The sequence below is a fragment of the Sorex fumeus genome, unplaced genomic scaffold (assembly GCF_029834395.1).
Source record: "Sorex fumeus unplaced genomic scaffold, SorFum_2.1 ptg000098l, whole genome shotgun sequence".
NCBI classification, from domain to species: domain Eukaryota; kingdom Metazoa; phylum Chordata; class Mammalia; order Eulipotyphla; family Soricidae; genus Sorex; species Sorex fumeus.
In genome coordinates, this window is record NW_026606155.1 from 86,351,036 (window position 1) to 86,366,168 (window position 15,133).

Below are 15,133 nucleotides of genomic sequence, written 5' to 3' on the forward strand. Positions count from 1 at the left end.
TGAATTGCTAGCTTACCCACACCCAAACTTAATTCTACTCACAATCCTTTCCTTATTCTACTCACAAACCAAAACAATTGACATCATCCTTGATTCCTTTCTGCTGTCACATTTGATCTATCTGTAAATATCATTGGCTCTATCTTGAAAATATATACAGAATCTGACCACAAGCTAGTATCTCTTCTCTTGGTGTGTACATATAATTCTCTTGAGAATCTGTGCTTAAATTTCACTAAAGGTCATCTTTCTTGACCAGCTAATATAATTGCAAGTTTCATCACCTACCCATCTTTTTTTTTTTTTGGAAGCAAGGTAATTTTTATTGAAACTTATTTAGAAAGATGTGAAAGAAAACAGAGGGATAAGTAAATATTCAAGAGAAAACACAGGTTTCTACTGAGTGGAAATAAGCAAGCAAAGCAACATGGAGACAAGCAAGCGAGACCTGTGTTCAAGAGAGAGCATGAGCTTGAAGAGCAAGTCCATCTAGCATTTTTTATACCCTTTCCCTGCTCCACTTATTTTCGTGTGTTTCTTCCTTCACAAGTTAACTATCTTTTATTTACTTGCCACCCACCAGGGCCTAGAACAAAATTTCAAATTACAGAGGCACTTAATAAAAAATTTTTAACAAGAAATAAATTATTTTCATGTCTTAAAGCAAGTAACTCTTCCCACTAAAATCTGATTTGCATGAATACTGTGGAAGAGTAAAGACTAAACAGTATAAATTTAATCCATATATCTGGAATTTCAATGTGATTCACTAATTGTGGGTTTTCCTATAGATACCAAGTTCTAAGAAGTGAATAAGAATATTTTTTTTCAACTTTTACAAATCTACAAAATTTCAAATACTTTCTCATTTCAGAAGTACTTTTTTTTTTCTTTTTGGGTCACACCTGGCGATGCTCAAGGGTTACTCCTGGCTTTGCACTCAGGAGTTACTCTTGGCAGTGCTCAGGGGACCATATGGGATGCTGTGAATCGAACCCGGGTCAGCCGCGTGCAAGGCAGATGCCCCACCCGCTGTGCTATCGCTCCAGCCCCCAGAAGTACTTCTTATATCAACTCTTTGTGAACTACATTAGGAACCTATAATACTGCTTCAATAACAATCAGCATTTTCATTTGCTCTTCCACAAAGGAAGTGAGTACTTACTTAACTATGCCATATCCCAGACTGACTATGATGACAAGGGTTCGAGCCAGTGAACGTTTAACCGCAGAGAGCAGTTCTGCAAGGATCAGTGCTCCTTGAACTATAAGGAAGAAAAGTAAAAAAGGGTACTGTAATCTAAGTTTGAAAAAGGCATTCTAGAAGTAGAATCTAGATTTCTAATACTCTTCAGAATAAGCATTAGTATAGTTTCACTAAAAAATATTACTTTCTCAATTTTACCCAAGTAGATAAGCTGCTAGGACTTATTCATTTGTGCTGCAATCTGGATACGCTCAATATCCCTTCCCTCCTTATTCCCCGTGTTCTTAAACCCTCAGCAAAATACCTCACCATACAGAGAGTGCATAGTAACGAGGGCAGTGTTTTTCAACTCAAGGTCTATGAGCTGGTATGGTCTGCAAAAATCTCATGCGAGTCCATGGGAAACTTAATGTCACTTAACTTTTAAAACCTGTCAGCGATTAAAAAACAAAAACAAACAAACAAACAAACAAAAAAACCCAAAAAACCAGGAACACCAAATGGATATCAATGCAGCCTTTAGTCTCTCTGAAACACTGCAGCCATGAAAAACTGAATACTCTAACAGCAACATATTTTACACTGACATTACTTGAATATTGCATTCTCAAAAATTCAGACATCCCATTATCAGAATTTCATTTATTGCCTGGTTCTTAGTTATTTTTTAGTTAACGAGGTGTCACCCAGGTGTGCTCAAGGGTATTAATCTCAGCTCAGAGCTCGGGGGTTGCTCATGGCAGTAATCAGGGGACCAAATGGTTCTGGGGATCAAACCTGGGACTCCTGTGTACAAAGCATGCATTGCAGTCTGTTGATTACCACTCCAGACCCAATTTCCTAGTTATTTTATTTCAATTTTTGGCCCACACCAAGAAGTACTCAGGGATCATTCTTTGCAGTGTTCAGGAGACCAAATAGGATGCCAGTGACTGAATCCAGAATTTTCATTTTATAACACCGGATAAAAGTGAATACATAAAATACCATAAAAAAATTTTCTGTTAAGTATTTTTCCAATTTCACCAGTCCAGATATATGTATCTATATATAAGATATATAAACCACTGATCTAGAGATTTTATAATCTAAAATATAGCTATATACAGAAAACAAAAAAACATACATTTTCCAATTCATTTTCATATCTATTTTTAAAGTCTTTTAAAAGACTAGACAAAGATTTAGTGTGTCTTGCAACAATGATTACTAATTAAGTCATCAGATAAAATAGAACTGAAGCTACCACAAAAAACTTCAATATAGACAGTTTCTGTCACTATGTGTTCACCTTAATGAACATAAGTATTCTCCTAATTTTTTGGTTCTAATGAGTGCTAACAATTCTTAGATGCACTCTCTGCACACACATTTGTGTATCTTTAAGATCAAGGCATATCTTACAATTAATGGTACCTTATAATCAAACTGACAGTATTCACCTCACTTCTTAGATGCATGCAATAATGGTACCTTAAAACTCAATAGTAGGGGCTGGAGCGATAGCACAGTGGGTAGGGCATTTGCCTTGCATGAGGCCGACCCAGTTTCGATTCCCAGCATCCCATGTGGTCCCGTGAGCACCGCCAGGAGTAACCCCTGTGCATCAACAGGTGTGACCCAAAAAGCAAAAAACCAAAAGACCCCCCCAAAAATAAACACCTCAATAGAAGTCCTAGATTTTATATCCTGCACCCCTGCCACACACAATATTTATCAATTAACAGCAATTGAGATTCAACAATGATTGCAATCTTTCCAGAATGTCCATAGTATTGCAACTTCTGCAAATATATTTCAGTAAAACAACTCTTTAATTACTGAATCCACTAAGAGAATGAAAACAAAAGGAGTCAAAAGGATAGCTCAATGGGCTAAGTGTACGCTTTGCTTACAGGAGGCTCAGGTCTGATCACAGTATCATAAGGTGCTCTGAGCACAGAGCCAAGAGCAGCCTCCAAGCACTGCTGAATGTGGCACCAACCCCCTTACCCCCTCCCCAACAAAAACATCATTCAGTAACTGTGAACTTAGAAAAAATGCCGTATCTCACCTGCCAATCACTAACAAATACTTTTTGGTTACATACCAGATTCTCCTTTATATCGGATATTCTGAAATTCTGCATAGAACACAGCTTTCTCAAGCATTCCCAGGAAGATCACAGCACCAATCCAAAACTGAATTCTTAGGAGATCTCTCCAGTAGCAGGCAGACCAGGCCAGCCACAGAACGCCAAACAGGACATACACAATACACATTACCATGAAAAACTGTCAGTCAAGGAGGGGGGGAAAAATAGAGACTATGAGCCATTTTAGAATCAGTACATAGTCTTAACAAAATGCCATAAATATACACACTGTATGTCAATGTTTAAAATATTTTTATTTCTTTGTGTTTCAATACAAACGCGCGCGCGCGCACACACACACACACACACACACACACACACACACACACACACCTGTCCCCTCTTGTGCAGAGGAAGACTGCCTAAGGACTTGTCATCAAGGACTGTTTCTGCTGGATTAAAAGAACTTTAAAAGAACTCACAATCTAAAATTTAAAATGAAGATAACCGAAGAGGGAAAAAGCCATGGCAGGGCTAGGTAATGACAGGGTTAGGTAACGTCTGAAGGCAACGAAACACGACAAAGTGGGAAAAAAGAATAAGAGAAATGAAGAAAAAGAAGTTAGGAACAAAGGAAATCTGAAACTATTGTAAAGATAGTTCCAGACAAAACACAAGGACAGACACACATATATACACACTGAAAAGGAGGAAATTTTATCATTGAAATACTTGAAGTGGAAATAGAAGTCACAGGGCCTGAGGATAGCTCAGTGATTTGCCTAATGGGCATGGAGCTGAAAGTTTGAGGTCTGAAAGCATAACAAAGTGTGTGCAAGCACTGTGACTAGCTAAAGTAGGCGATCGCAGACAACAAAATGTGTGATCAAAACTATGTGTGATGATCCTCTCTCCAGGTATCATACCACAAAAAAAAAGGGGAGAACAGTATAAATACTAAACAACAATAACTTATATATGTATATATAAGTGTACACGTATACATATAAACATATTACATATATGTATATAAAAAACGTATATATAAGTATAATAAAAACATATATATAAATGCCCCTCTTTGGATCCTAGAGAGGATATGAGAAGTGACTTATGTGGTTATTTTCTAACTCTAAAACTCTGAGTTATAAATTTTTTTTGTGAGTTATAAATTTTTATAAATATAAAAAATAAGGGACACAGATCTGCTGATACTCCCAAGGTCATGTTTTAGTAAGAAACAAGGAAATTATAAGCAGTGTTTTTATACTGTTCGTTGGGGACAATAACTATCAAAGAATAATGCCAAGTGACACAGGCAATCTTTCAAGCTTAACTCACCTAATGCTGAAGTTAAAGCATATGCATTTAAGGATTAGAGATTCACCTCAGTGTGAAAGTGAATACCTTAACTGTTAGAGGTCCCTTATTTGATCCCCAGCATCACACCCCACACCCTTGCTGCGCTCCCCACCTCATTTAAAATACGAGTGAACTTACAATCATTAATGGATATTCTTCAAGAGTGAGGTATTCATAGGGTCCCTTCACTTCAACGGTCACTGTGAAAACAATGCTCAGAATCATTAAGAATGCAGAAATTAAATAAAAACACTGAATGATGAAATAGATGAATTCCATTATGTCATTCAGTTTTGGGTTTCTTTTTTGCTTTTTGGGTCACACCCGGCGATGCACAGGGGTTACTCCTGGCTCTGCACTCAGGAATCACTCCTGGCGGTGCTCAGGGGACCATATAGGATGCTGGGAATCGAACCCGGGTCGGCAGCATGCAAGGCAAATGCCCTACTCGCTGTGCTATCTCTCCAGCCCTATGTCATTTAGTTTTACCCATTTTAATTGTTTGAGCATTATATACACAGAACAAGTGGAAATTCATGAAGTGTTCAAACTGTGTCCCACACAGGCCTCTATGCCTCTACTACAGCCAGTATCTGAAGTAAAAAACTCCTTTATTCCATACTCTTATCTCTTAAAGAGGAGATTGATATATTTCCTCCTCTGAGCTGCCCAACTGAAACTACTGCAACAATATTTTACTCTAAAAAGTATAGAACTCCATTCCTTCATTGCATGAACTTTATTCTTTCATTCCATTGCTCTTTGTCCCCCCCATGACTTCCTCTTATTTCCTACTTCAATTTTATAGCTATGCTATAATGCCACACTAGTGCTACCATTAACATATCATTTTTAGAAGGTACTTAATTATAATAAAGCTAAATAACACAGAACTAGGTATTAACAAGAAGTTGAAGGACATATTTTGCCTTACTAAAATCTAACCTATGACCACTGAGAAAGAAAAAAAACCTACTTGGATATGGGGCCAAAGCGATAGTACAGGGGTAAGGATTTGCCTTGCACACAGTTGACCTGGGTTCCTGCATCCCATATGGTACCAGGAGCCTGCCAGGAGTGGCCCAGTCAGTCAAGTATCACTGGGCATGGCTCTAGGGCCCAAGGCAGGGAGGGGAGAGGAAAGAAGGGGAGGAGGAGGGGAAGGGGAAGGGAGAGGGAGAGTGATAGTGAGAGGGAGAGAGGGAGTGAGGGAGAAAGGGAGAGGGAAAGGGAGAGAGGGTGGGAGGGGGGGAGAGAGGGAGAGAGAGAGAGAGAGAGAGAGAGAGAGAGAGAGAGAGAGAGAATGGAAGGGAAGTGGAGGGGAGAGGAGAACAGGTGAGGAAGGTCATGGCTCTTGGGTCTGGGATACAGAACAGCCTTTAGGACACATGCCTAGGCACCTGATTCAGGTTTTATTCCTGACACCACATGGTCTCGCAACCACTACTAGGTACAGTAAAAGTCCCCTGAGTAGTACATAGGAGAGGCACCCTCTTTCCCCAAGATAAAAAATTAATATTCTAATAAAGAAAGAAAATAAAAAAGAGAAGGATGAACAAAACAAACTACAGCAAATTGACTCAGCTAGCAGTTTACTACAACATTCCAAGTAAGGGATGATGACTCCACGAATATGACAGCAAGAATGCAAAGGAGAACACAAAGAAACAATTGAGACATTAAAAAATTATTATATCAATATTAAAATTTCCAAGTTTCGACTTGGCAGCCAAGATTTAATATGCCTAGTTCAGAGTACTGAGAGTACAAGTTTAACTTAAAAATTTAAAGCAAAATTATAGGGCTGGAGTGATAGTACAGAGGATAGGGCGCTTGCCTTGCACATGGCCAACCCAGGTTGGATTCCAGCATCCTATATAGTTCCCTGATCATCAACCAGGAATATATTCCTGAGTGTAGAGCCAGGAGTAACCCCTGACCATTGCCAGGCATGGCAGAAAAAAAAAAATGTACAACAAAATTAATTTTTTAATTTACTAAATTTAAAACATTAACTCAAAATTTTAAAGGGTTGGGCTGGAGAGATAGTAGAGTGGGTAATAAGTCGCTGACCAGATTTCAATCCCAGGTACTGGATAGGATACCTGAGCACTGCCAAATGTGATCACAGGCAGTTGTGGCACAACCAGGGAGATAATACATGGCAAACCCTAGTTGGAACATCAACACTGCATGTGGTACCCCACACACAATCAGGAGTGATTCCTGAGCAGAGTCAGGAGTAAGACCTGGTACCACCTGGTAAGATACCCAAAAAACTAAAATTATAAAAGCAGAGGAATAAAATGAAAGAAAATGAAATGTATTGTTGGATTACAGTTCGAAGTATTTAAGGTTTAACATCGGACTATACTCTGGAAGAGAGCTCAGGTTAATTGAATTAGAGGCACACCCACTCTGTATTTATCTTTAACCTCCCCTTTGTGTTCTTCTACTCCTGTTAGTCACAAATATCTCCCAATAAGATAATGCTGATAGATTTGAATAAAGGGCCACAGGTTAACAGCCTATGGGCCCATTCCTTCATCCACTGGCCAGAAGAACTGTCATGGCCCCAAATGTACTAAGGGATGCTGGTCACCCGGTCACAGACAACTATGTCAGAATTCAGACAAAGTAATATCTGTAATATGTCAGCAAGCATATAAGAAGTGTCATAAACTGCATATGGGTATATTATTGGGTACAAATAAATACCTTCCTTTAATTTTTCTGCTTTATAATATTTTAAATAAAATTTTCTAATTCTTAAAGCAATTTCTGACTGGTCATGACCACATAGGACACAACTAAATATTAAGACAAATGTTAAAGAGAAACAAAATGAACTTACTGGTGAAAAGATTATTAAGTGAATTTTCTTTTGTTGATTCCTTTGAGGATGAAATGCCAATATGTACAATAAAAATGTATGGTGCATCTTGCCAAGTTTTCAATGGTTCATGCATTACCTAGAGAGGAAAAAGAGGCATCAAATCTACAAGTTCTATGAATTGAAAGCAAAAGTTAGAAACATAACATGAAAACTTTGCACCTAAACTGTGACTAAATCCATGGTAGAGTCCTTAACTTTCATTCACTATAACAGTAAAGCACAACAAATATGTATTCAGGGCATATAATATAGTAGGTAAATTACAAATTACTAAAAGACTAGGTATTTTGCACCTTACTATAGGCAAAAGGTCATATTAAACTTAATTACATTTTAAAAGGAAAACCTCAACTAAAATCCTACATTATATGCTTACATCTTATAGTTACATTTACATACATAACATGAACTAAAATGGTCCCAAGAACAGAAACTTTAGTATATCTACACAATGGAGTACTATGCAGCTGTTAGAAAAGATGAAGTCATGAAATTTACATACAAGTGGTACTACATGGAAAGTATCATGCTAAGCGAAATAAGTCAGAAAGAGAGGGACAGACATAGAAAAACTGCATTCATCTGGGGAATATAAAGTAACAAAATAGGAGACTAACATCGAGGAATAGTCGAGATAAGTACCAGGAGGTTCACTCCATGGCTTGGAGGCCAGCCGCACATGCTAGGGGAAAAGGCAGCTCAGATAGAGAAGAAAGCACCAAGTAAAGTGTGTTTTGGGGGATCCTCCCAGGATGGGAGATACATGCTGAAAGTAGACTATAGACTACTTATATGAATCATATGAACATGATTGCCACTCAATGCCTCTATTGCAAACCACAGCACCCAAAAGGACAGAGAGAACACAAAAGAATGCCTTGCCACAAAGGTGAGATAGGATGGGGGGTGGGGGGATGGAAGGGATACTGGGATCATTGGTGGTGGAGAATGGGCACTGGTGGAGGGATGGGTATTTGATTATTGTATAATTGAAACCTAAGCACAAAAAATTGTAAGTCTACAACTGTACCTCATGGTGTTTCACTAATACAAATTAAAAAAAAAAGTGGCCCCAAAACAAAAACCAACAATTATATAAATCATTTTAAAAATTCATACTGATGTAAAAGTGAATTATAAAAATAAAGGCAAAAACTATCAAAATTAACATCTGGTCCGCCAGCGATTAGTCACAACAATCCTGTAAGCTGTTTCCTTAAAAAACAGCTAATTTCATTAAGGAAAAAACTGTTAGGGGGTTTATTCATCCTAATTGCAAGTCCCTCTTCCAAGCACCTTGAAACCCATTTTTTTTTTCTTTTTGGATCACACCCGGTGATGCACAGGGGTTACTCCTGGCTTTGCACTCAGGAATTACTCCTGGTGGTGCTCAGAGGACCATATAGGATGTTGGGAATCGAACCTGGGTTGGCTATGCTATCGCTCTAGCCCTGAAACCCAAATTCTTGAAACGATTAACAGTTGTGAAAAACATCAGTTTGGCAGCCAACGGGGAAAAGGTTCGAAGGTTTCTTGATGTTCAACTGCTGTATCTGTCTGGCAGGTGCTGAAAACGCCATTCTCAGAGCATATTCTTTCTATCACCTGACTCAGAGATCTGTCAGTAGAAAAGACCCTAGACTCAAAGGCATTGTCAAAAACATCAGCACAGTTATCAAAGATCACAGATGCTGAGGTAAGGGTATAAAGAGGCTGACTTTTAAAAACTTGAAAGGAAAAATTGGAAATATGCCCACTGAGGTTTAGAAAAACTAAAGTATATTTTGAAACCTGAAAGGCCATGAGTACATGCAGGTTGTCTCTATATGTGCAGAAGGAGCACATGTCTGAAAGACCTGAGAAGTCCTAGTCATTTACCTTTGGCCCATCACCTCTGGCAAATTAAGGCTTTGGGCATGTAAAAAGCACAGATAGCTTTAAATGTGAACGAAGCCATATGCAAGATTACAAATTGTATGAGTCCACTTACATAAAATAAAGAACAGGCAAATCTATAATAACAGAAGATTAATAGATGCCCATGGCTAGGAAAAGGAATGAGGACTATTATTGGTTACACAACTATGTTTTGAAGTGAAGATGTTCTGGAAGTAGACAATGGTTGTTGCACATCATGTGAACATACAAAAAAATCATGGTATTATATGATTTAAAAGGGTAAATTATAAGCATGTCATAAAAAGTTTAAAATTAAAAACCTTAATTAACTTTGTAACGTCACAATCCAATATGAAAAACTATATTCCAATATGGATAACTATCTTAGTTCCTTATTTTTTTTTAAAATTTACTTTTATTCACATTTTTTATTTTTTTTCTTTTTGGGTCACACCTGGCGATGCACAGGGGTTACTCCTGGCTCTGCACTCAGGAATTACTCCTGGCAGTGCTCAGGGGGCCATATGGGATGCTGGGAATTGAACCTGGGTCGGCCGTGTGCAAGGCAAATGCCCTACCCGCTGTGCTATCTCTCCATCCCCAGTTCCTCTTTATTTTTAACTGGTAAACTTTTGAGAGATTGGTTACTGTGAATGAAGAAGATTTAGGCACATTTATAAACTTCCTTTCAATTTTCTAAACTTTCTTCGTTTTATTCTACCACATGATAGTGTTAAAATTTAAAGTTCTTTCTTAAAAGCTTCTTATTTAAAGGAGTATTTATGGGCAAATAATCACAAAAATAACAACAGGGTTTTTAAAAACAGGGTGTTAAAACACTTCTATAGCAGGCTTCTTTAATTTCTGCCACTTGCAATTTTCCCTCTTCACCCAAGAAAGTTTTATCCAACCCTAGGTATCAAAGCATATACAACAGGTATGTAAATCAAACACTGATAATAATAAAAATTTATCTTAAATTTTTAGGTTCTAAAACCCTTTATGGGGTTACAACCCATAGTTTAAAAAGTAGGGAATCTAGAGACCATAGTAACATGGAAAATCTGTAAAACACAAAGCACAAAAAAAAAATCATTTACGAGGCATACATGCAAACATTTTGATGTGCAACTTTTATTCTTGTTTCTTTTTATTTTATTTCTGCTTTTTGGGTCTTGTTTCTTTTTAATGTTATCATACCAAGATAGTAATTCAATACACAAACATAAGAAAACTGCGAGTATGTGTTCAATGCCCCCAAATCCCTCAAATACTTACAATTTTATCTCCAGTAAAGGTAAGATTTGTTCCATTCTCTTTAGCCTTTAAGCAAAGAGAGAGAGAGAGAGAGAGAGAGAGAATTAATTCAGAAATTTTACTTTGCTCTCAGAAATATCTAACTAGGAAGATAATTACCTCCTGTTTTTCTCCTAAAAGTGGCAAGCGATGCACAGAATCTGCAGTAAAACTCTATGAAAAAAAGATAAAACTGAAATTAAAGAAAAGTTATCTCAAGATGTACAAAACAGAGCAAAGCATATTAAACATAATATAGCTTTAATAAAGGATAGCACAGAGGGTAGGGCATTCGCCTTACAAGCAGCCAACATGGCCGACCCGAGTTCGATTCCTCTGCCCCTCTCGGAGAGCCCGGCAAGCTACCGAGAGTATTCGATATGCCAGACACAGTAACCACAATCAAAACTCTACTAAATAAAATAGAAGAAAAAGTATTAAAACTGCACTCAATATTTCCTTAATAATTAAACTATTTAGTCAGAATCTGGAAACAACATGAGTGCTCAAGAACAGACATGGAGGGGGAAATTCCAAATAATAATGGTGCATCTTTTGTAGAAATAATGAATGTATGTAATCAAAGTAGAGAGAGAGTTAAGTGGAAATCATCTGCCTCACAGGCATCGGGAGGGATGGGATGGGGGTGTATATTGGGGTTCTTGGTGGTGGAAAATATGCACTGGTGAAGGGCTGGATGTTTGATCATTGTATGACTGAAACTTAAACCTGAAAGCTTTGTAACTTTTCTCACAGTGATTCAATAAATAATTAAAAAAAAGTAAGAAATCGCAAATAGAATGATCATAAAGTAAAAAAATAAGAACAAAATTGTGATTGATATGATTTTAAGCAATGTATTTAAGGAAAATAAAACCCATTAATACAAAAAAAAAGAACAGACATGGATAAACTATGGCACATCTATACAATGGAATACTGTGCAACTGTTAGAAAAAATGAAGTCATGAAATTTTATAAATGGTTGGGCATGGAGAGTATAATTCTGAGTGAAATGAGTCAGAGGAGAGGGACAGATACAGAATGACTACATTCATTTGTGGTATATAGCACTGTAGCACTGTCCTCCCACTGTTCATTGATTTGCTCGAGTGGGCACCAATAACGTCTCCATTGTGAGACTTGTTACTGTTTTTGGCATATCGAATACACCACGTGGGGCTTGCCAGGCTCTGCCGTGCAGACAGAATACTCTTGGTAGTTTGCTGGGCTCTCTGAGAGGGACAGAGGAATCGAACCTGGATCAGCCGCGTGCAAAGCAAACACCCTACCCCCCGTGCTATCGCTCCAGCCCATTTGTGGTATATATAAATACATATATATATATATACACACACATATACATATATTAGAAGAGTAGAAGGGAAAACAGGTTAGGAGTGATCAATGGTTGGATCTAACCACGTGTGTGTGGGGCTGAGGGTAGGTTAGAAGAGACCCGTACGATAATAATAGCTGGGAATAACAACACTGGACAAGAACCGAGTGTTAGAAAGTAGGTAAAGAGATATTATTGATAACCTTTCAGTATTAATATTGCAAACCACAATGACCAAAAGGGGAGGGAGAGGAGAGGAGGGAGCGAGGGAGGGAGGGAGGAATGGGGACAAGGTGGGGCGGGGGGGGGAGAGGAGAGAGAGAGAGAGAGAGAGAGAGAGAGAGAGAGCACACCTGCCATAGAGGCAGGCAGGGGTGGGTGGGGTCAGAAAGGCTATTTTTATTTTACATGCATTTTATCACAGTAAGAAATGACTGGGGGGGCTGAAGTGATAGACAGCGGGTAGGATGCTTGCTTTAGACGTGGCCAACCTGGGTTCGATCCCCAGCATTCTATATGGTTCCCCAAGCACCACCAAGAATAATTCCTGAGTGCAGAGCCAGGAGTAACCCCTGTGCATTGCCAGGTGTGACTCAAAAAGAAAAAAAAAGGACTGGGGTTTTGCTTTTTACACATAAAGAAAAACATCCTCTCTTTGTTAAGATGAATATGTAAGTGGTTAACTCTGCACCTGTTAGAACATGCAGTTCACTTCTGTCAGAGAAATGGTGGGGGGGGGGGGGGGGAGTCAACATCACAAAAAGACAAACATTACATTTTTCACCTCTTCTACTTCCCTCCAACTACTAAACATTACCTGTGTTTTAAATAGTTCACTGCAGTTCTGGAACAATTTTGACGATGTCTGATATTTCCCAGACAAGCCTTTTTTGTCTTTAAAGGAGTCTAAATGTGTGCCCTGGTTTCCTGTCTGGAAAAAAATAGAGAAAATACACAGTACTTAATTCACCTGTCACAAATAAGATGTTTAGAAGATAACTGATTGCCTGTAGTATAAATCTAGCTTGGAGGTTGCTATTTTAAACATTAACACCAAGTTGGGACTCGGGGAATAGCTCAGTGTCTCCAAACAAAGGTGTCCAAACTTTGGTCCAAAGACTGGTGCTGTCCACAGGAGTAAATATGGTAGAAGGATGCTATCTTAGAACACCTTCCTTGCAAATAGCAGACACCCCTGTGCCACACGTGCTGAGTTCAATACTGGCAGCTCTGCATTTTGACTCTCAGAAGCTCTATTGTCTGTGACCAAGAGCAAACCCTGGCACCCACATGAATGATGTAGCATCCTCTGGGGAGAAGTACAACCGGGGTGTGCAAGAACTAAAATTGTACAGTATTGACAAAAGAATATAAAAATAAAAGTAGGGGCAGGAGAGATACTACAGGGTAAGGCACACGTGGCTGATCTAGGTTTTAACCCTGACACTAGATATGGTCCCCCAAATACCACCAGTAATGACCCCTGAGCACACAGCAAAAAACAGCTTTTAAGTACCACTGGGTATGACCTACAATCCCAATAATAGTAAATTAATCGTGTAAGATAAAGATTCAACATAAAAGTCTCCAAGATGGCAACATATTAATTCTAAAGTAGAGGTTTCTAGTCAGCAGTTCACAGAAGTTATCTAATAATTCTAGGCAGCATTTATAAGGGTTTTACACAAGAAAATGTATTTACAAAAGTTACATGTGCAAACTAACACTGCCAAAAAAATTAAGTCAGATTAAGAAAAAACAAAAGATTGCAGCCACTCACAGTTCACTGTTTATCTATCAGTTTTGTGCTATTTTTTCTCCTATACCTTTATCACTGATCTTGCCCTCTTTTCTCTAAGGTCCAGTTTTACATCTCCACTACCTTGGAGTCATTTCTGTAACTATCCTGTGCTAATTTAAAATATTTTTCTATCCTATATGCAAATAATTAGACAAAGGAAAGAGACATGAAAAAAGGAATCCTGTTCACAATCCTGCCCCAGAAAATCAAGTACCTTGGAATCAGCCTAACTAAGGAGGTGAAGGACCTCTACAAAGAAAACAAAATGCAACTCCACAAAATAAAAGAGGACATGAGGAAATGGAAACATATCCCCTGTTCATGGATAGGAAGAATTAACACTGTCAAAATGGCAATACTCCCCCAAGACACTATACAAATTCAATGCGATCCCTTTAAGAATACCCATGAAATTCTTCAAAGAAATGGATCAAGCACTCCTAAAATTCATTTGGAACAACAAACGCCCACGAATAGCTAAAGCAACTCTTGGGAAAAAGAGGATGTGAGGCATCACCCTCCCCAACCTCAAACTCTACTACAAAGCGGTAACAATTAAAACAGCATGGTACTGGAACAAAGGCAGAGCTGCAGACCAATGGAACAGGGTGGAATATCCCTACACACAACCCCAAATGTATGAACATCTAATCTTTGATAAGGGAGCAAGAGACGTGAAGTGGAGCAAGGAAAGCCTCTTTAACAAATGGTGCTGGCATAACTGGACAAAAACATGCCAAAAAAAAAAAGGCTTAAACCCATTAACACCATGCACAAAAGTCAGATCAAAATGGATTTAAGACCTCAACATCAGACTAGGATCCATAAGGTACATTGAAGACAAGGTCGGCAAAACCCTCCATGACACTGACGCTAATGGTATCTTCAAAGATGACATGCCACTGACCAACCAAGTGGAAACAGAAATAAACAAATGGGACTATCTTAAACTAAGAAGCTTCTGAACTGCAAAAGATACAGTGACCAAAATTCAAAGACAATTTACAGAATGGGAAAGGATCTTCACCCAATACCCATCTGATAAGGGGTTGATATCAAGGATATAAAAAGCACTGGTTGAACTCCACAAGAAGAAAACATCAAACACCATCAAAAAATGGGGTAACGAAATGAACAGAAACATTGTCAAAGAAGAAATCCAAATGGCTAAAAGGCACATGAGAAAATCTCTTCATCACTAATCATCAGGGAGATGCAGATCAAAACAACACACCACAGAGACTGGCCCACATCCAAAA

General features: G+C 38.3%; 1 protein-coding gene across 2 annotated transcripts in view; it reads right to left on the reverse strand.

Moving 5' to 3' along the window:
- Positions 1-15,133, reverse strand: part of TMEM87A (transmembrane protein 87A) — a 40,873-nt gene that overhangs the window by 18,132 nt on the left and 7,608 nt on the right. For both annotated transcript variants that reach the window (XM_056134278.1, XM_056134279.1), the window contains exons 4-10: positions 12,891-13,004; positions 10,855-10,908; positions 10,717-10,761; positions 7,498-7,615; positions 4,782-4,843; positions 3,297-3,480; positions 1,166-1,265 (exon numbers count right to left, since the gene is read on the reverse strand). In XM_056134278.1, the coding sequence (XP_055990253.1) occupies positions 1,166-1,265; positions 3,297-3,480; positions 4,782-4,843; positions 7,498-7,615; positions 10,717-10,761; positions 10,855-10,908; positions 12,891-13,004 (677 nt within the window). The remainder of the gene's footprint in view (positions 1-1,165; positions 1,266-3,296; positions 3,481-4,781; positions 4,844-7,497; positions 7,616-10,716; positions 10,762-10,854; positions 10,909-12,890; positions 13,005-15,133) is intronic.